We start from the raw sequence: 22595 nt of genomic DNA on the forward strand, positions 1-22595 counted from the left end.
GTGGCAAACATGAATGTGAATGCTGTTTATCTGGACTTTAATCATATTTCATTCCTTGTTTTTGTTGGAAGTTGGTCAATTCATTAATTTCTCTTAAATCAGCCTTAGCTAATATATTTGTGTATTCAATTTAGAATAAATCAACTGATGCCTGGGTTCTTTTCGGATGTGTGTGTGTGTGTGTGGGGGGGGGGGCGGTGTTGTGAACCAAAAATAAGAAATAAAATGTGTTTGATATGCTGATATGTGTGTGCATAAATGACTTTATTTTACATTTGCATTTGTATGAGTTAACACCAGTGGTGGTTCTAGACAGTTTTTACCTGAGGTTGGAGAAGGTTCCACGCTCAATATCTCCCCGTCCCTGACTTTCTGCGAGGGCATTTTTTGAGTGCCGAGTATCAAACAAGTTTGATGGGAACTCGTGTTGCTAGGTCCGTGTTCATCATAGCATTCGTGTGTACATGCGCCCGGGCATGTGTGTACATGTACTAGGTATTCCAATTGGCACTTGTTAAGGATTTTGTATATTCAACCAGTCCAGTTTGCACATGCATCTAATTATGTCCTTCTCATCAAAGTGAGATGTGAATTTACTTGGACTGAATGTTGATCGATTTTCACCATTCTCGACTCTCTATTAAAAATCCTCGGCCTGCCGTTGCGACTATGCAGCCATGATATCTCCATAAACAAATATGCAAGGGGCCATTTTGTTTTAAAAGAAGGGGGTTAGCAGGAGTAATTTCCAAACACTTTCTACACACTATGAAGAAAGTACAACATTTATGATAACAATTTCAATTTAGTATTGATAGATTAACTGCCTGCAGCGTGGCAAAGCATTTGGTAGGAGAGGCAGCTGCCACTCCTTGCCACCCCGTAAATACACCTTTGGTCAACACAGATCGAAGTGATCCGACAGCTTGAGGAAAACAAACCATTATTCTCAATCTCTACAGCTGACCTATTCCCATCATTGCATAACAGATCAGTCCTCCGTTTTCACTCGAACTTTATGTAGGTCAGGTGAAAGAGGTGGCTCTTGAGCATCTCCATTAAGATTTAATGCAGGAATTGGGATTAATGTCCCCCCTACTATGTAATTGTGCTTGTATTGCATGCAATCTGAATGTTTTCATCCTTAAAACTTGGTTAAGGTTAACGTACATGTGTTTAAGAGCAGTTTGTATTTGACTCGCGTACTTACTGCTACTGTCAGATGCTGTAAATACTTGTGACTCTTTTTAAAGCCAGGTGAGGATGCTGGTCCCGAGAGAGGAAAGGCGATCACACTTCAATTTAAAACAACTTCTGTAAAAGCGATTCCTAGTAAAATGAACTAATTTTATATTTAAAAAAAATGTCCAAAACGAAGTTACATTAGTTTTTCAAATAATTGTATGTCTTAATATCTTGTTTACATTTAAACGTTTTTTTTGTCAAGTACCAACAAATAAATGATCATTCAAACAATTGTGGTTTCAATTCTTACCAAAATAATCATGATTAATATTTATTTTTCCATAATCCAGCAGCCCTCGAGATGAGTACTGTACAATATACACCTTGATCATTATAGTGTTTGACAAACCTGTTTTGTTAGCATGTGGCTTCATACATGTTGACATAAGCTCATTGCGAGAAGAGACACGTTTTGTTCACCATTTGTTCATTTGATACTTATCAGGGCTACAAAAAAGACATTAACTGCTTTCTATGAAACTTTGTTGAACTGCCGTGAATGGACCAAAGGACACTGAATTCAAATTGTTGTAATTACATTTTGGCCCTCAAAAAAACATTACATGTATTTTGTGCACTTTTATGCAACGCTTAACAACTGCCTGGAAACCTGGACCCAGCAACCACTGTACTCCCACTGGGACATGGGCCACGGTGCTGCATAAACAGGAACCCAGGGGCTTACATGGCATAGAATGAAACCTCTCAGGCAGAAAATATACTCACTCACATTCACATGCCTCTGTCAAGTTGTGCTCTAACCACAGGTTGAAGCATGTTATGGTGCCCATACAAACATGGCCTATGGCAAATAACATATTACATAGTATAACTAATTACCAATGCTGGCCTTTATATTCAGCGTTACTTTAATGGTACTCCCTGGCCATTGTATGAACACCCAACAACCGAAGCATTCAAGTGCTTGTCGTAAGCTAGGATGAATAATTCCCTCTTCCTTTCTTCTCTGTGTCCAGGGACAAGGATTCCTCTGCCACTGATGTGGTCATCAGCATAGTGTGTATTGTGTTAAGACTGTTATACCTATTACTGGCCTATGGGGCTGTTATGGATGAGTTCTGTGAAAGTAGTTCAAATGTGGCTTGATCAGGAAAAACTATCCAAGCAATTCTGTACATCTGCTGTATGGTGCTTCCTCAGTAAGAAGCAATCTAAAGATATCAATTTTTTTATTTGGGTTGTCAAACTTGAATTTAACATGGATTATAGTTCTATATATTTCCAACAGCCTTTGAAAACAGAACTGTGACTGATTGTCATTTCTGTGGTAAAATTGTTTAAAGATTAGAGTTTATTCCCCAGTCAGGAACCAAATGGTGCCTTCCTCAGTGTTAATGTTTAGTAAGTGACTAAGTAGTCCGAAAGGCTACAAACCTCCTTCTATTCTGTTCTCAATTGATATTGAGTTTCCTGCATCTCATCTTAAAGGGCATGATGTTCATTGCAGGCTGTTATATTGTCAAGCAGCTTTTTCACTCAGTGGAACAGTGACAAAACAAGAACATTGTAAAAGGTCACAAATCTTTTTCCCCATAGAGCACCATTATTTCTGAAGCCTAAACTGAAACAATAGTTTGACATTACCTTCCATATACAGTGAGAGTGGCCTTTTGGCTCTCAGTGTTTTAGAATGGTTTTTTTTTCACTACTTCAGGTTGTTTTATCACATCCAAGCTGGTGTTTTAAAACTACCATACTGACCTTGATGCTGCATACTCGGTAGAAAACTGAACCACCTGCTGTCAATTTTCTCATTCTTTTTTTTTTAGAGAGAGTAGTCATCTCACACTCAGGCAATCCGACAGTACTTGTTGAACCGAGTGATGAATTGTGTGGCTGGGAAGAGGATTATCATTGCTGTTTTTATACATAATATTCTCCTGGCAGGTGAGTATCACAGAAATAAACATTCAAGGGGCTTGATAGTGGCCGACCACCTTCCAAACATTTTCACCGACGTGAAGCTGTTGCTGCCCTGGATAAAGTATACATTGAGAAATGATGAGTCAAAATTAGATAATTATCCATGGTTGCCTTATTTGTGTCTAGAATATAGATACATTCTCTCTCAAATAGACCTACCTGTCTTGTTCCAAGTTTATTTTTGTGTTACACCTTCTACTGTGCCATTCATTCTGAAAAGTCATGTAACAAAAGGATAGAAGAACACATTGTCACCTGAGGTAATAAATCCTTTGTTTTGCCCTTTGTCTTTGAAATAGTGCATATATGTTGATAATGATGGCACACATTACTGACAGAATGATGAATATACACACTGAACAGCATCACAGCAGCATTGTTGTGTGTAAAAATAGATGCCAGGAAGCTGATCATAACACTTCCGCAATATTGTACAATACAGGAAACGTAATATGTTACGTGTAACAGCCCCTTTTCATGCATTATGTGAAAAGTAGCATTGTACTACCACAATTACCCAGTTGTCGGCTCTGACCTATTTAGTTTATTCAATGTGTGGGTTTTTCTCTGGGCCGCCCCCCACATGACATAAGAAAATGCTGCCCTGGGCAGCCTGCCCATGTTGCCCATGCCAAAAACCGCTACTGAATATATTCACTTACTGTCCTGTTAACTATTTGTTATTGTTATGAGAACAACTGAACAACATTTTTCTTCATTTTTGCAAGGAGGACAATAGAACAACCCATCACAGCTAAATATTTTGAAACCCATTATTTATCCATGTATTATCTTTTTGTATCTTATTGGGTTTTATTTTCTCTATTATTATTTTTTTTAATAAATTATTGTGTCATACTAACTTTTTGTCTTTCTGAATTTTAAATTTCAAAAGTCCTACTCCAGTGTCAGTCACCTCATTGTGTGCTTTGTCTGCCTGTGAGGATGACGTCCTCCTGTTCAGGCAACTGGGAACAGGGCACCCTACTTGACAAACACTGTTTGATGTGGATGCGGCTTTTTGAAAGAAAGGACTAAGTGACAACATTTTCTTTCCTTCAAAGACTGGGGGAAATAATCCGTTTTTAAATACCTGGCTACAAGTAGACAAGGCCTCAAAAAATTATGAACTGAATGAGTGGTTTTATATCCTTAAAACATTTATCATAAACAAAGATCTATAATAATTGATAAAAATCATTAATCATTAATAAATAAATAAAAATACAGTTAAATGGAAAAGAGATTTATAAAAAATGGAAATAAAAAATTATTATAATTGAAAATGTATTCATAATAAAAATACATTGTAAATCAAGAAACATTCACTATTTTGGAAAAATTCTATTATTGTAGGAAGGTAATATATATCTACTAAATTAATATGATATTAATCTAACTTCACATTTCATCTGCCATTATTATTTTAAATTTAATGATTTGGGCCCTTTATTAATTGCACTAAATCTATCATTTTGTGATTGACCAGGCAATCCATGTTCCTCCAGGTTGTAACATTCTACTAATATTTAATCATTTTAACTTGGAGAATGACTCATTTTGTCACGACAATTAACTTAGCGTTTTAATGGGAAGCGACAGGCCTGTTGTTAAGACACACTAACACAAAAAAGTATTATCTTTATCTGGTGACTCTTGTGCATTCAGAAACTTATCTATTCTCAAACATCTGTCACCTGATGCATCATACATTCACAATAAAATAGACCCTGAACAAGATGTGATAACAGTACATGTTTCACTGATCGGGAAGTTTTGCAGTTCCAGAAAAGCATGTAGAGTGACCTCAATTGATATTTGATTATCAAAATGGGCTTAGGTAGTGGTATAGCGATACAAGATAAGCAGGACTTTTAGAAAATAAAGTGACATTTATGATCATTTTCCTTGTTATTAATATTCTAAGGACATCCTTTGTCAACCTGTAGTAAAAGGGAAAAACAGAAAGTGAAAATGGGGACTAAGAAAAATAACATTTTCATTTCATCATAACACATTGACACTTTGTTATGCCCACATTCTCTCCATGAGGGGAGCTGTACTACTGTGGTGAGAGTCTAATACAGTATTTTGGTCACCTCACCTCACATGAGATTGACAAAAATCCCATGGAAGTTGATGACCCCGCTGTAGACACAATTATGTCCTCCATGAAAGAGTAGAGAGTAAACAAGTGATACATTTTCATCAAATCAGTGATCGCATTTTTTTTTCTTACTCTGTATTTGTGTAAGTGTGTGCGCATGCATACCTGCGCCCTATCAGAATGCGGTACAATTGTTGTGGTAAGGCAACAGGATCCTAAAAGTAGTTCAAATTACCCACTGTACTACAAGAACAACTGTTTCCTTTGGTGGGTGATTTATGCTCTGTACACAATTGACACAATATATTTTTAGTACACTCAAAAGAATAGGTGTCGAATTCAAGGCCCCGTGAAGACTAATTCTCCATCAAATTCATCAATACCAAAATACTAAAATTACAAATTGTCTTCTTGTCTGTCTGAAATTGTCTGAACTGTTTTTACTAGTCTTTTCATAGTTCTGGTTAAAAAACTTGGATGACACCATTGATGCTGTGGGCATGTAGCTTCTGCAGCAGACTTCAGTTCCAGAATGTGAATGAGAAGAGCGATGATGAAGAAGATGATAGCACATTATTTTCAAGGCGAGAGAAGTAACTATTGCTAAAAACATGTTTCACACGTGAAGCTGAATGGCTGTCAGACAGATGATATAGTCATTTAAATGGAGATAAGGTTATGTCTTAAGGTCAACTCATCTTATGCTCAATAACTGGGAGGGCTGGCAGTGAATTTTAAATATATGTGCAAGACTAGAGAAATGTTTACTAACAGCTATGTGATATTAGTATAAGCCTCGGATGATACCAGCATTGTCCAACTGAGGGTAGTAGCTGCTTGCACTGTAATATGACTAAAAGACTGGACTTAGTTTTTTTGTACATACATTTTATGACTGGAATTCTGCTTAGACTTGCACAAGTACAACATTAGTTATTCTTATGTTTGTAGATGTTGAGGAAAAAAAAAATCCTCATGTATTTTGTGCATTTACAACTAAGTTTATACCGTTGTAAACCACATAGTATTCTGTAGGCAAAAACCTATGTAAGTACATGCGAGCTCTACAATAAATAAAATATTTAAAGTGCCAAACACTCTTTTTAGTCTGTTTAATTCCCTCCCTCTAGCTGTCCAAGTGTGATGTCATGCTATGTAGTGTCATGTTGAAAGCTGACTTCCTATTGGTGCTTTCAACAGCTAACGTTCCAGTTACGTGATGGGCAACTCCCCCAGCATGCTTGGAGTGAAAGGTACTATAACTGAGTGGACTCTGGTCTCTCAGGCTGCATGAATAAATGAACAATCTTGAACTCTGTACAACTTGTGAAAACTATGGATCCAAGTATGGTGAGAAGAACAGTCTTTATTTTCCTGTGCAGTCATTGTTATTGTAATACTGAGAATTATAATGTAGAATTATGAATTGACTGCTGTAAAGTACCTACATGTCAAAGCTGCAAATCTGCCAACACATTTGTATGTAATATCTGTTGCAGCTTTTGTCTGTGGTGGTTGCTGTGTGTGTAATAGTTGTAAGTGTGCTGTACTTCTCAAACAAGAAGAAACAGCCAGTCACCCTGCTCAATCCTATGGTTAAATATCCTCTGAAGCTCATAGCTAAACAGGTATGCACACTGTCTATCAATCGATGCAATTTTTTGTGAGGCTCTCATTGATCTTGTTCTTTTCCTTTGCAGGAAATTAGTCATGACACAAAGAAATTTCGGTTTGGCCTTCCGTCTTCAGATCATATCCTGGGATTACCAGTAGGTACTAAATCACCCAACTGTCCTTATCATTTATGACAATGTTAGTGCATTTATGCTTTGGGCCTTAAATCCACTGGTTTGGTTCATTTCACCAGGTCAGCACGTGTATCTTTCGGCCAAGGTAAATGGCAGCCTGGTCGTCAGAGCCTACACGCCAGTCTCCAGTGATGACCAGCAAGGATATGTCGACTTGGTTGTCAAGGTACATATTTAGCAATTTGCGGTGGCATTAACAAAGTATTAGAACATGCGCTCCTCAATGTAGTGGAATCTTTTTTTATAATAAGGAGTTACGTGGTAAACAAGAAACCCCAAGCAGTTCATCCAAGTTGAAAGGGACAGTCCCGCAAGCTGAACATTGGCACTTATAAATAAATATTATAAGAATTCTGTATGCCCTAAAATTCACACCACTTAAAGAATCTGTTGTGATTTAAGGACTTTGAGATTTACAATAAATTGGCCCATCTAATTTTTGGTGCTCGCTCCTGGATTTTCTTTTCTTGCTTTTTTAAATCGTCTATGGAAAGGCGAATCGTTTTATGTTTGTTTGACATTATTAGTGATGTATTTCAAATTATTTTGAATGGCAAATTGTGAGTCCTATACTCCCAGCAAGACGTGAAGGGAGGGGGCGTGACCATAGTCTTCATTAAAAGTGAGCATTTCTGAAGGCATTTGTTATTTAATTATTACTCCGATATGAATGGATAAAATGTGTTGTTTTTTTAATATTCCTCATCAAAAACTACATAAACTGGGCTAGTTAATGAAAAATAGACCATCACGGCCTTTAATTGACACCATAAAATACTGCCAATGTAATGTTTTCATATGACAGTGATTACACATAAAATCAACAAATAAACAGTTATGCATTGCTGATGTGTGTCTGTTGAGGTATTTTGATTCTCACTGTTAAACAAGCTTTACACTGGCTACATTGTAGCAAAGTGACATTTCATCATCGTTAGTGTACACAATTTTGGGAGATACTGTAAGTATTGAGGACATAGTGGGATCATAGCTTTTCCAATAAGTACAACCAACATAGAAAATTTGAGGTGTGACATCATTTAGACACTATAGAAATCATGAGGTCAAAGTTAAAACATTCTTGGTGAAGATTTTGATTGAATAGATTCTAATGCCTCAACCCTACAACCTAAGCGCACATTTGATGTACAGTACTTGATTTAAAAAAAAATGTTTTGTGTTGCTAGGTGTACTATAAGAACACGCACTCCTCATTCCCAGAGGGAGGGAAAATGTCACAGTACCTGGACAACATGGCGACTGGAGACGTAATTGACTTCAGGGGACCTAACGGACTGCTGGTGTATAAAGGCAAGGGTATGTGTGTGCAGTTACTGCAGTGCATCCAAAATGTACCCCCATTTCACTTTTTCAATGTTTTGTTTTTGCCTATTCTCAAAATGACACACATTTATTTCCAACCGACTCAAGATTTTACACACAGCACCCCATAATGAAACAAAACATTGCAAATCAAATTGCAATTGACAAAAAAAAAAAAAAAGATGTCACGTGTTCAGTCTTTTGTTGATACACCTTTGACAGCAATTACTTTTTGAATATGGTGCCACTATTCTTTCCCCATTCCTCTTTGCAGCATCTCTCAAGCACCACCATGTTGAATTAGCTTTGATCTTTTAGAATCTGCTCTTTACTAATGGGGGAAAATTCCAAGAAAACATCAATGTTCTTAAAATTTGGCCACTAGGTTGGTGGCGTGATGCAGAGTTGGTTGTCCTTCTGAAAGGTTATCCTCTCTCCACAGGAAGAGTCTAGCTGGTTCAGAACGGTTTACAGATAATGGAGGCCACGGTGCTTATTGGAACCGTCAAAACAGCAGAAAAATGTCTCTACCCTTCCCCAGATTTGTGTCTCAAAACACACCTGTCTTGGAGGTCCACAAATAATCCATTAGGTTCCATGTTTGATTCGCGCTCTGACCTGCGCTGTCACCTGTGGAGCCTTATATAGACCTGTCTGTACCTTTCATGTCTAATATAAATCTAAATTTGCTACAGGTTGACTACTATTAAGTTGTAGGACCCTGGATGATAAGGATGATCAGTGGGGACATGATGCACCTCAGCTCGATATTGATCTATGTGGCAATGGCTATGAATATTTATGTCCATGTGATTTCTTAGTTGCTTTTTATTTTTTTAAGAATTTGCACAAAAAAAAAAAAAAAAAAAAAAGAACCCTCCCAAACATTGTGTTATCATGAGGTGTGTCACATCTTGTTTTACATTTGGGAAAAAATGAAACAATGAGTGTACTGTATGTGCACGATTGCAACAGCAGATGTCACTGTTGTACAATGAGAGATAAATGCAGGTTTTTCTATTCTCAGGTCAGTTTTCCATCCGACCAGACAAGAAGTCAAAACCAAGGAATTTGAAGTTTAAACAGATTGGAATGATTGCTGGAGGAACGGGTTTGTTCAGGTTTTGTTCAAGTCTGTTATTGAGTTATTCTTGTTAGTTGTTGATGAAATAATACACTTAGAAAATTACAATTTTAATTCAAGATGAAGACCAAGTTTAGAGACCAATTGCCACACGGGAGTCATATATGAGTAATATCAATGAAGTCTTTTGCCATGACAGGTATCACACCAATGTTGCAGTTAATTCGGACAATCGCAGCAGACCCTAGTGACAACACGATGTGCCATCTCATTTTTGCCAACCAGGTCAGCTCTATACTTTATTGTTCTTTATAAAGTTTTTAAGTATCTCTCTCTATGTTGTTCTCTAGACAGAGAAAGATATTCTACTCAGGGAGGAGCTTCACGAGGTGGAGAAAAGCCATCCTGACAAACTGAAGCTCTGGTTTACACTGGACAAACCGAGTGAAGGTAATCAAGCATTTCTTTAGCCATGACGGTCAATGTGACTTTCTCAACATCATTGGCTGATTGATTGAGTGCGTGTGCGTGCGTTGTGTCACAGATCACAGCCAATCATGACTCATCCTCGGAAAACTGCTGAGCCGTGATTGGTTGTGACCTGAGACCTGGCAACTGTGATGTCATTTTCAGTTGACATCAAGTTGCAAAATGGCCACCCCCTGAGATGAATAAAAATGGTTGAATTTTGCTGCCTAACTAATATTCCACAAAGACAATATGAATAGACTAGAGGAGGCACATACAACATATTAGGATAAATAATTTTGGGGGGTTGACTTATGCTTTAATTTGTTTTACGACTGCAGCATTTTATTAAGGATGAAATTGGAAATGCACTACTTGTGGAAGGCAAATATTAGGTCTGGTGAACAGGAGGTAGCTTGTGCTTACACACAGTTTGCCTCCGCACACTAATGCTTCACAATACTAAGCATAACACAGCACAGATTAATGACACAATTCCACACCAAAAGTACTGTGAAACAATGAATTTGGCTGCATTAATAATACAAACGATTCCATTCTGAATTAGCTTAGAAACTAATATAGGAAATAGGGAGCACACGTGTCGTCGAAACTCTCCAAGCTTTAGTCCTTAGATTGCACTGTTGAATTTTCCAAGAAAGAACGGTAACAAAGACTTGTCAGCTGGGGGAAAATCTAAGCAGGGAGCTTTAGCTCTGACAGTGTGTTAAAGTAGCTTGGAAAATGTCTATTTGCATAATCCTTAAAGCGAGAAAAAATAACGAGCAAAATATTTTACATAAGCTCTGTCGTGAAATCCTTGAAAGATGTTCTTACTCTTTCATGCGGTGTCTTCATTCGTTCCTGATGGAAAATCTGATCCATGATCATTATTTATGAGAAATACAATAGTGCTCTTGCTCTTTGAAGTGTTTTATTTTTGGTTGCCATGGATCTCACCAAAAGCTTGTTACTAATTTAACAACAGAGTCTTATTATTTGCACATGTGATTATTTTCTTTATTTAAACCTTTTTAGAGTGATTGAGAGAGCAAGGGCATAAATGAATGTTTTAAACCTGCAATTTCTATTATTTTCAAACAAACTACCCCACAACTTCTCTTTTCCATTTTAAGTTCTGTGCCGGCACACAAACACCATTGGTGACAAACAGGAACACTAAATGGGAAAGGGAACAATTTGGGGAGTGGACACTCCAACTATTGCAACACTGAGGGTAATTCCTTCATTTTTTTGTCATAGACTTAAGTTATTTGGATTTACATCATAAATATTATATAACTGCATTGAGCCTCACCCACTGATCTCAACAGACTTTTGACAATAAGACTGGAGAGAGTAATCTAACACCAGAATAAACAACTAGATAAGGGATGGTGAATGAAAAACACAAATGAAGAATTCTCATGAGCAAGAAAATTGCATGCTCTAGTCCACCGGTATCAAACTCAAGGCCCGGGGGCCAGATACATCCCACCACATCATTTTATGTGGCTCGGGAAGACAAAATTGTGCATCAAATTCGTGTGTCATCACTAGAATTGCAAATTGTCTTCACTTTTGATATCTTTTTTTTTTATTTTTTAATATTTGACCAGTTTTTACTCGTCTGATTTGAAAACGAGTTATTTGTCAGTTTGTTTTGTAGCTTTTACTGTATATGATATGAGGTGCTCATACATTTATCTGGGTTGACAGTCATAGTGAAAATGAGTTTGACACCTTTGCTCTAGTCTATAGGCTTCACGTCTGGATTGACCTGACAAGTGGAAAACCTTCTACTTCTTGCCTTTTCAGTATTTTGAGTCAAAGGTTTCTGCCTCTCCCTTCTCTTTGTCTATTCTCTAGGTTGGAAGTACAGTTCTGGATTTGTGACCTCGACTATGATCAAGGCGCACTTCCCACCTCCATCCTCAGACGTTCTTGTTGTTCTGTGTGGTCCTCCCCCAATGATCCAGTACGCATGTCTGCCAAATCTGGAAAAACTGGACTACAAAACAGAACATATTTTTACATACTAATATTGAGATTAGCAAAATAGTTCTTGTAATAGTGCCGCTGTTGTGTAACACTGTCAAAACACAATAAATGATTTTATAATCTTCTAAAATGTAATTGGGTGGTTTTGAATGCAGTTGTACTGTAGGGTATAATTTGATATTTCAATGAAGATACTTCTATCAATGCGCCTCATGTAAATTCTCGCCTAATGCTAAATATAAAGAATTAAGATTATTTGGCCAATGTTTTTCTACATGCTATGGCAATGTACACCGTGAAAAAAGAAAAAATTCTGTGTCAAGCTTGTGAAAAAGTTGAACAGCCGTAGTTGAGTCACGTGACTTTTGAAAATTTTCGACGCTAAATGAACGCATCATCGCCTAATGGGCGTGTCCATCTGAGCCAATATGTCTCCTGAGAAATAAGTTTTCTGTTAACATAGGCTATGTGGCTACTACGCAATACGATGTTTAAACGTAACCTAGTCCCACTTACGCAATTTAATCATGCGTTACCACATGTTTGTTTGGTTTTCACTGTATTTATTAGCTTACAAATCACCATTGTTAACTGCGAAAGACTCGACCCTGGAAGTTGTGTCATCTGGGGTCCAGGACTTTATCCTGATGTAGTTTTGCCTGTCCGACACTTCTTCATCCAGGCGGTCGATTTCAAAGGAGAAAATCTGAGTTCATCTCCAGGTACAAATTAAATAAAACTTAATTACAATTGTTAGTTTGTCATCAGTGACGTACCGCTTGAACGAGCAAGTTGCTATATAACTTGTACTAGTAATTTTACCCTGGTCTCAGAAGATAGACTCGATTCTTAATTGAAAGGTAGCTTGCTCGCGTTATCTAGATTATACTCTGACCTCTTATTGTTAGCCTTACTATTTCCCAAGCTTTTCCTTAAATGCGAATTAACTTATTCACTGTTTTGTACAGGCAAAGACACATTTACAGTGAAGATAACGTCACTTGAGAAGGAGCACGTTCGCATCCACGTCCCACCACCTTTGGACAGAGGAGATGGATCCTTCATGGTCAGGTACCGCTTGTACAATACAGCACCTATGGGCCTCAGAGTTGAGATCTTCCATCATGAAACTTCTGTTGCCAAATCACCCTACATCATCCCAGGTCAGTTTGCTAGTAGTGGAAACACCGGGACATATGTTGGAGATGCAAATCTTTTTTGTTGTGTTTGTTCTTGGTTGTAACAATAAGAAGTTAACCACTGTGAAAGGTCATAACCCCAAAAGATGATCATTTTCAATGTGTAGGTCCAGTCTACGATGAATACTGTGACTGTCCTGAACCTGACGCCTCGGCTTGGCAGAATGCCATGCAGTGTCCGCTTAACGAGCCTCAGATTGAGGCAGATTTTAAATCATTCCCGACGATCAACCTGCAGCATCTGAGAGCGCAGGTGCCTCAAAAATTTGCAAACAGAGGGGGTATTATTCATTATGTCATTATCGACAATCGTCTGTTCCGCCGAACGCTGGGAAAATACACCGACTTCAAGATGTTTTCTGATGAGATGCTACTATCCCTGACAAGGAAGGTAACGATTTCAAAATCCTTTCAGCACTGTTTGCAAGAACAGAACGTGTTTCATGAGTTCCTTCTGATGCGATTCTGACAACATTGCTTGATAACTGGCTGTGAAGGTGAAGCTACCTGATGTGGAGTTTTACATTAATGTCGGCGACTGGCCATTGGAGACGAGGGCGGTCGACGCAAATCCTGCCCCGGTCCTGTCCTGGTGTGGTTCCACAGACTCACGAGATATCGTCCTCCCAACCTACGAGGTCACTCATTCCACTCTGGAGAGCATGAGAGGCGTCACCAATGACCTGCTCGCCATTCAAGGCAACACAGGTAACACGCTCTCAAGTCAGTTTTGAATTTTGATTCTCAGCTCATCTCTTCCTGTGTAGAATTGACAAGATGAAATGGAAATTAGTTTTCCTCCCGAGTTGAATTTGGTCCTACAAGTCTGAGCCATCACACCACAATTCATGTGTCCGCTCCATTAAGGCTCAGGAGGAAAATACAAAAGCCAAAGTTTCATCCTATTTATTACCGTGCCTGACTGAAGACAGCTTGGAGGTGTTTCAGAAATCCGTCCAATCCAGCTGCTGTATTCAAAGCTTAACATGAAATTTGTTACAAGTCTCAAGCAGACTCGCAGTGCTGAATAAATCTCCATAATAACTTCCGTGCCACCGCATTCGTGCTGCTGAGTCATGTCAAGGTTCAGCCATGACAACGGAGACCTCTTGAGTTCAGTTACTGTCATTATGCTTTTTCTATTTTTGTTCTAATTTCCTTCCTGCTTTGCCAAGAGAAGATTGCAAAATACATTACTTTGTATTTGGTCTTAAGTAGTTAACGCCCAAAGAATGTATTTTTTTAAGTAGCTTGGCTTACAAGTAGGCCTGTCGTTATCGAATATTTTTAAGATCAATTATTATTCATCGCGAGGCGGCTCGGTGGCGCACTGGGTAGCACGTCCGCCTCACAGTTAGGAGGGTGCGGGTTCGATTCCACCTCCGGCCCTCCCTGTGTGGAGTTTGCATGTTCTCCCCGAGCCCGTGTGGGTTTTCTCCGGGCACTCCGGTTTCCTCCCACATCCCAAAAACATGCTTGGTAGGCCGATTGAAGACTCTAAATTGTCCCTAGGTCTGTGTGCCCTGCGATTGGCTGGCAACCAGTTCAGGGTGTCCCCCGCCTGCTGCCCGATGACGGCTGGGATAGGCTCCAGCACGCCCGCGATCCCCGTGGGGACAAAGCGGTTCAGAAAATGGATGGATATTATTCATCGAACTATTTAAAAAATGTATTTGCATAAAAGTGTAATTAAAAGCATGTTTATCCAATTTGTTTATTAAAAAAATATATAAATTATTTGGTATTTGGTCATTAAAACAAGAAAATAGTTAAGTCTATGAGACTGTTTGTTATTTAGGGCTATACAAATAAACTTGACTTGACAAAAGAAGGTTATTGTTATTTAAAGTAAAAGCAGATGCTTGCAAATGTCTCCTGTTAATTAAACACAAAAATAAATGAGTCTGCTTTAATGATAGACTATCAAATTCAGAGAGTCTGAAATCAGAAGATTTCGTCAATCTTTAGTTAAAATATGGCTCTAAACGATTCCTTGATTATTAAAATACAAGGCCAGTATTTGATAATCAATTTGTTGTTGACTAATTGATTAATTTTGACACTTCAACTTAGTTTTTAGGATTATCTAACAATACTCACGTACGACTGAATGAAATTTGGAAAAAAAAATCAAATTGAGATTTTTCATTCCTCAGTATTGTCTGTGTTTACAATGTCCACTTCCCATGTATTTTTTTAACACAACAAATCATTCTGTATTACGGTAAACCATCAGACTTATTACTGACCAAAGTGAAGCATGGTATTTTTATGTAAATTGGAGCCTTTGCAATTTGGAAATTGCATGTTATTGTATTGTGTGGCTGATTGAAATGTTCTGAATTATTCCGCAACAACCACTTTTGCTTTATTTCAATTTGTTGTTTGGCTTCAAGTTTTTTTCACGCTTTCTGCCTTATGACAGGTCTGAGCCTTTCCTTCCTGCTCCTTGCCCATGTTTTAAGTTAAAGTTAAAAAAAAAAAATAAAGCCCCAATGATTGTCACACACACAACTGGGTGTGGCGAAATTAGTCCTCTGCATTTAACCCATCCCCATGTGATTTTGATCCATCCCCTGGGGGAGAGGGGAGCAGTGGGCAGCAGCGGCGCCGTGCCCGGGAATCATTTTGGTGATCTAACCCCCCAATTCCAACCCTTCATTTTGTCTTGTTTATTGACCCTCCATTTATTAAATGGCTGAAAGTAGAATGGCAACTGTTACTCGCCTTATCTTTTCACTTCACTTGAGCAGCGGTGTCTCGGGGACTTGCTCAAAGTAGAAATTTTGGCTCACAACACAAAGCCAGAAATTTACCAAGAGATTGTTGGAACTCAAAAGATCGCAAGTTGAGCAAATGCAAAGTCAAGTACCTCTTTGTTTTCCCTCCGTGGTGCGGTTTGTTTGATTCGCTGTAAACAAAAGGCACAGCTAGCTATCCGTACACGAGTTCCCTAGTCACCAATTTATTATTATTATTTTTTCCATAATGTGTATGTGTGTTTGTTTGTTACGTGTGAATGTGGATATTTTATTCAAATGACTATGGAAGTGCACTTGCTGGATTATTGTCTGCTAGACTGCCCACACTGCCCACATTAAGCGAACACAGTATTGTGTGCGTCCTGTAAGATGAGGCAATATGGGAAATTTTGTTTGAAATCGATTAGCAGTGAATGAGTTAACTTAGACAGCTGGCAACTGTATTCAAATGTGTGAGTGTGTGTCTTCGTGCTTGCTCTTATGCTCACTACTAATCCAAACACCAAACATTACTCTTTACATTCTTGCAAACATTTTAAGAGAAGCAGCTAACCTCACATTTGTTTGCCTAGTATTTTACAGAGCAGATAAAAATTGAACCAGGGAGGAAACAGTCCTAGTTTACAAAGCTAAGACTCTGGATCATCTCTTTTAGGTCCCCCATGGGCAAACAAAACCCATCGGGCTTTTTTCCGTGGCCGCGATAGCAGAGAAGAACGTCTCCAACTGGTGTCTCTGTCCAAGAAACATCCAGAGCTTTTGGATGCCGGCATCACAGGATGGTTCTTTTTCAGAGACCGTGAGAAACACGTAGGCAAAGCACCGCTTGTCGGATTCTTCGATTTCTTTAAGGTAAGTCTTAACTTACTGGAACCATGTGCAAAAAACATTTGAGGTTTCTTCTTTATCCTGTTCTATTCTCCTCAGTACAAGTACCAGGTGAATGTGGATGGCACAGTGGCGGCGTATCGCTTTCCTTACCTGATGCTTGGGAACAGTCTGGTTCTGAAGCAGGACTCACACTACTATGAACATTTCTATAGTAGCCTGAAAGCTGGCGTTCACTATGTTGCTTTCAAGAGAAATTTGTCAGACCTTTTGGAAAAAATCAAATGGGCCAAAGAGAATGACACAGAGGCAAGGAAGATCGCCAGCGCTGGTCAGGCTGCAGCCCGGGAATTAATGCAGCCCAGCAGACTCTACTGTTACTACTATCGAGTGCTCCTGACGTACGCCCGGCGGCAGTCGGGTCAGCCAAGCCGCCACGCTGACATGGAGCAGGTGCTGGAGTCGGCTGAACACGCAAATGAGTGCAAGTGCCGCCGTGGGAGGTACAAAGAAGAAAGGACCAAAAATGAACTGTGACACATTCATCAGTCAAAGAATCCCAATCAGAGATCAATAGGATGAAGAAAATATGAATTTTCATATTAGATTGTAATACCGTATCATTGGAAAATGCCTATTTTGAAAAGGGCATTCTTTTTTTTTTTAGGTTGGTCCTAATGACGATTATGTGATATTTCTTAAATTATATCATAAAATGTCTTTGTATAAAATTGTCTTTGTTTGACTGAATAATTGCATGTTTTTTTAAGCAAGTCATTATTTTCAAATGAATCCTATTTTTATTAGCTACGTCAGAGTTCGGGATGAGAATTCGTATTCGTGTGCTGTACAGTAATTGCTAACATTCAGTTGACCCTATTTTTGGTGCGATATGTTTCATTTGCAACATGCTCAACGCATTATCTCATCAAATTGCTTAACTTAACAGTTCTGTGAAATAAAACAAGAAAAAATGACAGTCACCTGCAGCGTGTAAAAATAAGACAATTTGAAACAAACTTTGTTGCATTTTTTACCTTTACTCATAATTTCTAGTTTATTACATTTTATGTGCAATTCCCTCAACTGAAAGCTTAAAGGAAATTACTTACAATTATTATTCAAATATCATGCAAAAACAAGAAAAATAAAATAAAAACCTACTGATTGTATTCTGTCTAATAACAGTGTGAAGAAAGTGGCATTTATGACAATGACAAAAATATTCAACTACCGTAATTTTCGGAGTATAAGTCGCACCAGCCGTAAAATGCACAATAAAGTGAAAACAAACATATATAAGTCGCACCGGAGTATAAGTCGCACTTTTGGGGCAAATTTATTTGTCAAATTCCAACACCAAAAACAGACATGAACCAGCAACAACAGGCTAAACGATACGGTATGGTAACGTGACATATACACAAATGAGGAGCTGAGAACGGGCCTGACGTAACATTCAGAGTTATTCAAGTAAGTATTACATAAATAACACGTTTATCAAACCATCTGTGTCACTCCGGTTCATTAAATCCATCGATCGTGCTTTATGTAAACAATGCCGCGTATGCGCTGCATATGCTCATGTCGGACCCGTTGTAAGTTGCATTTCTAATTATTCCACAGACCCATATAATGATATATAAAGTATATTTCAAATAACTATCATATTACAACAATATTATCAAACCATCTGTGTCACTCCAAATCTTTAAATCCATCTATCAAATTCCTCGTTCTTTATGTGAACAACGCCATGCGTGCGCTGCAGAGATCTAGTATATAACTATATTGTAGCGTTAACAAAGTACCAGGAAAGACGTGGGTTTGGGAAACGGCTCTTTATTTAACAAAACAAGAGTTCAACGAGCCAACAACTACTGAACTTCCAGCCACGCAGGTGGAAGAAAGCTCCGTGGAATAGGAGCGGGAGTGCGTAAAAGCCATGTCCGAGCCCCATCCACCGTCCCCGGACAGCCACCCGGCCGAGCGCCGGCCCCCAACTTCCATCCACCGAGGTGTAAGAGAGCTCCCGTCGAGAAGGACCGGGCGTGCGTAAAAGACATAATAGTTTTTCAAACCTTCTGTGTCACTCCAAATCGTTAAATCCTTCAAACTGTTCGTCCTTCGTGTCACTTACAAACAAAGCCGCTTATGATGCCGGTAGTACGTGGGGCCCTTCGTCATCTTCGTCATCCCGTGATCGAATCCTTTGCCCCTTATGTAAACAACCGCCGCGCGGCACGGGTGACGTCACTTGCAGTTCAAATGACAGTAATCCCTTGCTACATCGCGGTTCATCTATTGCGGTTTCCCTACATCGCAGATTTTTGAATTTTGAAAATTTGTGAAAAAAATCACATATAAGTCGCTCCTGAGTATAAGTCGCCCCCCCCCCCCCCCACCCAAACTACCACAAAAACCGCAACTTATAGTCCAAAAATGACATTATACATTTTTTTTTTCAAAGCTCATCGCTAAAACTAAACTGTTACTTTTGAAATCAGACAAGAGGCTTTGGACCCTCTGTGCAATATTAGCTGTGGTCACACATTTAGGTGGCATTTCTAAGTGTTGCTGAACTTTTCTGCCTTGTGTTGGGTGTTGATATATTGCAAAATATTTTTACAGAAATATTTTACTAATTGCACTCAAAAAGACTGACAACAGCGTCCTTAAGGGCCTGAATCAAGTTTATGGGTCTACAAACACAATATCATGGGCCTTAAATTAGTATATAGAGAATAAAAGACAAAATATCGACTATTTAGTATATGCAGTGTTCATTATAAAATGTCATAGTGAAACACTTGACAGTGGAACAGCTAAAATCGAAACCCCAAAGCTAATGCAGTTTTCGCTATCTAAAGGTCACAAAGGAGCTTGGAAAACCATCGTGTGTGTGATGGCACATCAGCAAATCTCGCGAGACCATAAAAACAGAATTTTTTTTTTTTTTTTGTAATAATACAACAGAAAGGGCACAAGTCACAGCAAAGAGGAGAACTGAAAAAGGATCCACTGTGTCAAAAAGTAAGTTACTAATAAAAGAAAGGATGCTTTATTTAATCTGAAAGCAACCAAGTATTTTTATTTTCTTATTTTCTGCAGTTCACCAAGGCAACACAATAAACTTGGTCTCTTATGCAAATTATTAACGGCATATTCCCTCATAAACCCAGGAGCCCATGTAATCATGAAGTATCGTTGACTGCAACTGGTTTACGCTCTAAGAAAAACAGCATGACAGCCAGAGAGTGTCTTTGTCTATGTAAATACAGTGCAGCAAACATGTAACACAAACATGTGCACCGTATGTACATGTGAGGGGGGTTTATCATTAGGTTTACCAATATTTCAGGATATTGGGCTTGATTATGAAATTTCAGGTGAATCTGATGTGACCTTCACTAGATATTCGCGTGCCGGTGTCCAACTGGCGATCATGTTTCAGTAATTTTGATACAACTTGCTGACTGGGAAAATTTAAAGTGTGCTTGATCCATGAGTAATCTAAAGACATGAAGGATTCTGTGACACTTCCACCCACGTACCTCAATCTGTCTGTCTGTGTCTCACTCACTCACTCACTCACTCACTCACTCACTCACTCACTCACTCACTCACTCACTCACTCACTCACTCACTCACTCACTCACTCACTCACTCACTCACTCACTCACTCAACATATAATCTGCATTGGTTCACTTTCATTTACACTTATATGTTCATTAAAAACCTTCCTTGCGATTAGTCAATTGTAATTTAATTGATTGAATGGGTCTGTTTAACTTGGGGCTCACCATTGATTGGACGCGATGTTACACATCATTGGGATTTAATTTGAGAATATGATTGTTAAACTCAGGATCTTAGGATCAGCTGAATTTAATCATGAGGGTGAGCGGGTCCCCCTCGTTCCTCGAGACGATGGATTGCATCATCCCGGAGGGTGTGTGCAGATACCGCGACCCCTTGAAGAAGTTCTCGAGAAGAGCTCTGTCAATCTTGTTGCACTTCTCAATGGCCGCCTCAAAGTTGTTGCTGATAACACCGTAGATATTGCTCTTGTCATTTTTCCTCCCGAAGAACAAGAAGAGAGCGTAGCAGTCCTTGCCGACGGAGGAGCAAAAGTCCACCATCCTCTCGTACATGTTCTTGTCACTGGACTCCTTTTGGGCCATTTTGACGCTTTCGCTGCACGTCTCTGGGAGAACGCCGTCCTCTTCGCCGCCCTCCTTGTCAGACAGGTGGAGCACTTGCACGGCGATCTGGATGCGAGGGTTCTTGGTGGAGTCCTCCAACACGGCCCACACCCAGTCAGCCCCCAGCAGGATGCGCTGCTCAGGGGTCATGGCCGTACAGTTAAAGATGTCGGTCAAGTTGAGGTTGACGCTCTGGGAGATGTAGGTCATTAAGAAGATCTGTGGCAAAAGAAATTAGACGCAGTTGGTGATGGAAAGTCACGAAGAACAAATATTTTGTCAATCAAGTATTTTTTTTTTTTTTCTAACTCGGTCTTCCACCTTCTCTCTGTAATGTGTCTGCATTCATGGCCGACAACAAGGCACTTGAAAGCTATAGTCTATAGCCGTGCCTCATATTACCTGAGTGAGGGTTTCTGGGTTAGGGTGGAACTTGTCCTCTGGGTCCTTGAAGAGGAGGTATTCCAGAGTTCGGGAAGAGGCAGTAGTGATGCAGTCACTGAAGAGAGGAATGAAATCATTGGGCTTGGCGACCGGGCGTCGTCTCAGGGTTGAGAAGACGCTTGGTCGGGGGGGGGTGTTATTGGTGGAAGGAGAGTTGTAGGGCTTGAAAGGAGTGAAGAAGGTGACATCCTGAAAGGGCTTTGCGGAGGGTTTACTCATGTTCTCTCCCATGCTAGATGGACACTGGAGATCAGAGGGTGCTTTCACCAACACACTGGGGAGAAGAGTAGAAATGAACATATAGAAGCTGACACTGGGGGTCAACCGTTATGTACTTTGACTCACAGGGGACCTGAATCAAATGTCATTGTTTTTATTGATTGATCGATCGATTGATCTATCTTTGGTTTGCGAGAAAAAAATGTTACTAATGCAATGATTTGTACAGGAACTTTGAAAAAATAGACCTACACACCTATTTATTTGCATCTGTATGTCTGTTTTGGTCATCTCAGCTACATTTGACAGAATTTGGATGGGCAAATGATTCACAAAATTAGCTGGACCGTCTTCAAGTGAAAAAAGAATCAACTCTGCATGCCTGCACCAAAGTAACAAGAACAAATTAAAATCAACTGCAAACTTTAATGATGAGTGCAAACAGGCACGACTCTAGGAACTTTTCTCTGCCGGAGGGCTTGACCAATACGTAGCTGCGAAAATAATTTATACGTATAATTCGTAATATCAAATAAAATGTTGGAGGGACTTAACTGAGGCCACCGAGCGATTTCTGTCCTCATAGTTGTACGACTTAACATTTTTGGCTGTACAGGTATGTAAGGTTTACGACGCGGACAAATTGACACTGAAAAGAATTACGCAAAATTAGATCTGATCTTGAAGTGGTGAAATATGTTTGGGAATTAGAACTAATTGGAAGCCACATATTGGATTGTGGACCACTGAAGATTCAACTGTTCTGCCATATGGAGCAATAGCACTGCTAATTTAATCATGGTTATTGTCACATTTGTGGAACAAATAAGCAATCTTTGCTAATTAAGTGTAGTACTCACCAGGATGGGCGTGGATGTTTTGTAAACTTTCAAGTCCAGTTCCAACCCTCTGCTCTTCTTCCTGGCCTGCTCACGTACGTACACAAGGTGTGTTCAG

General features: G+C 39.2%; 3 protein-coding genes across 4 annotated transcripts; 2 read left to right on the forward strand and 1 right to left on the reverse strand.

Annotated features, from left to right (window-relative positions):
* The first annotated feature begins 6544 nt into the window (after positions 1–6544).
* Positions 6545–12116, forward strand: cyb5r2 (cytochrome b5 reductase 2). Of its 2 annotated transcripts, none has more exons than XM_085914342.1 (9): positions 6545–6646; positions 6796–6924; positions 6997–7069; positions 7164–7270; positions 8292–8421; positions 9455–9538; positions 9711–9796; positions 9862–9961; positions 11849–12116. In XM_085914342.1, exons 1-9 carry the CDS (start codon positions 6632–6634, stop codon positions 12019–12021), a joined length of 897 nt encoding a protein of 298 aa, XP_085770468.1. In that variant the 5' UTR covers positions 6545–6631; the 3' UTR covers positions 12022–12116. The 2 variants fall into 2 exon arrangements, with proteins under 2 accessions (XP_085770468.1, XP_085770469.1); XM_085914343.1 differs by lacking the exon at positions 11849–12116 and adding an exon at positions 11116–11839.
* Positions 12117–12393: 277 nt separating this feature from the next.
* poglut3 (protein O-glucosyltransferase 3) lies at positions 12394–17930 on the forward strand. The gene is made up of 6 exons (XM_085915323.1): positions 12394–12702; positions 12949–13143; positions 13287–13570; positions 13677–13887; positions 16597–16793; positions 16869–17930. The coding sequence occupies exons 1-6, from the start codon at positions 12447–12449 to the stop codon at positions 17304–17306; spliced, it is 1581 nt and encodes a 526-aa protein (XP_085771449.1). The 5' UTR covers positions 12394–12446; the 3' UTR covers positions 17307–17930.
* Positions 17931–19535: 1605 nt separating this feature from the next.
* rep15 (RAB15 effector protein) lies at positions 19536–22588 on the reverse strand. The gene is made up of 3 exons (XM_085915006.1): positions 22499–22588; positions 21378–21693; positions 19536–21194 (listed from the first exon to the last, which is right to left on the reverse strand). The coding sequence occupies exons 2-3, from the start codon at positions 21648–21650 to the stop codon at positions 20649–20651; spliced, it is 819 nt and encodes a 272-aa protein (XP_085771132.1). The 5' UTR covers positions 21651–21693; positions 22499–22588; the 3' UTR covers positions 19536–20648.
* Positions 22589–22595: the final 7 nt, after the last annotated feature.

Source organism: Syngnathus leptorhynchus, chromosome 6 (genome assembly GCF_054491065.1).
Source record: "Syngnathus leptorhynchus isolate UIUO chromosome 6, UIUO_Slep, whole genome shotgun sequence".
NCBI lineage: Eukaryota > Metazoa > Chordata > Actinopteri > Syngnathiformes > Syngnathidae > Syngnathus > Syngnathus leptorhynchus.

Bases quoted from the DNA above. Each gene is read 5' to 3' on its own strand.
- cyb5r2 (XM_085914342.1), top strand. The intron at 7,070-7,163 runs GTACTAAATCAC...TCATTTCACCAG, and splicing joins TATCCTGGGATTACCAGTAG to GTCAGCACGTGTATCTTTCG. The intron at 9,539-9,710 runs GTTTGTTCAGGT...TTGCCATGACAG, and splicing joins AATGATTGCTGGAGGAACGG to GTATCACACCAATGTTGCAG.
- poglut3 (XM_085915323.1), top strand. From the start codon at position 12,447: ATGTGGCTACTACGCAATACGATGTTTAAACGTAACCTAGTCCCACTT. The intron at 13,144-13,286 runs GTCAGTTTGCTA...TTCAATGTGTAG, and splicing joins ATCACCCTACATCATCCCAG to GTCCAGTCTACGATGAATAC. The intron at 13,888-16,596 runs GTAACACGCTCT...CATCTCTTTTAG, and splicing joins CGCCATTCAAGGCAACACAG to GTCCCCCATGGGCAAACAAA.
- rep15 (XM_085915006.1), bottom strand. From the start codon at position 21,650: ATGGGAGAGAACATGAGTAAACCCTCCGCAAAGCCCTTTCAGGATGTC. The intron at 21,195-21,377 runs GTAATATGAGGC...CTTTTGCCACAG, and splicing joins ACCCAGAAACCCTCACTCAG to ATCTTCTTAATGACCTACAT.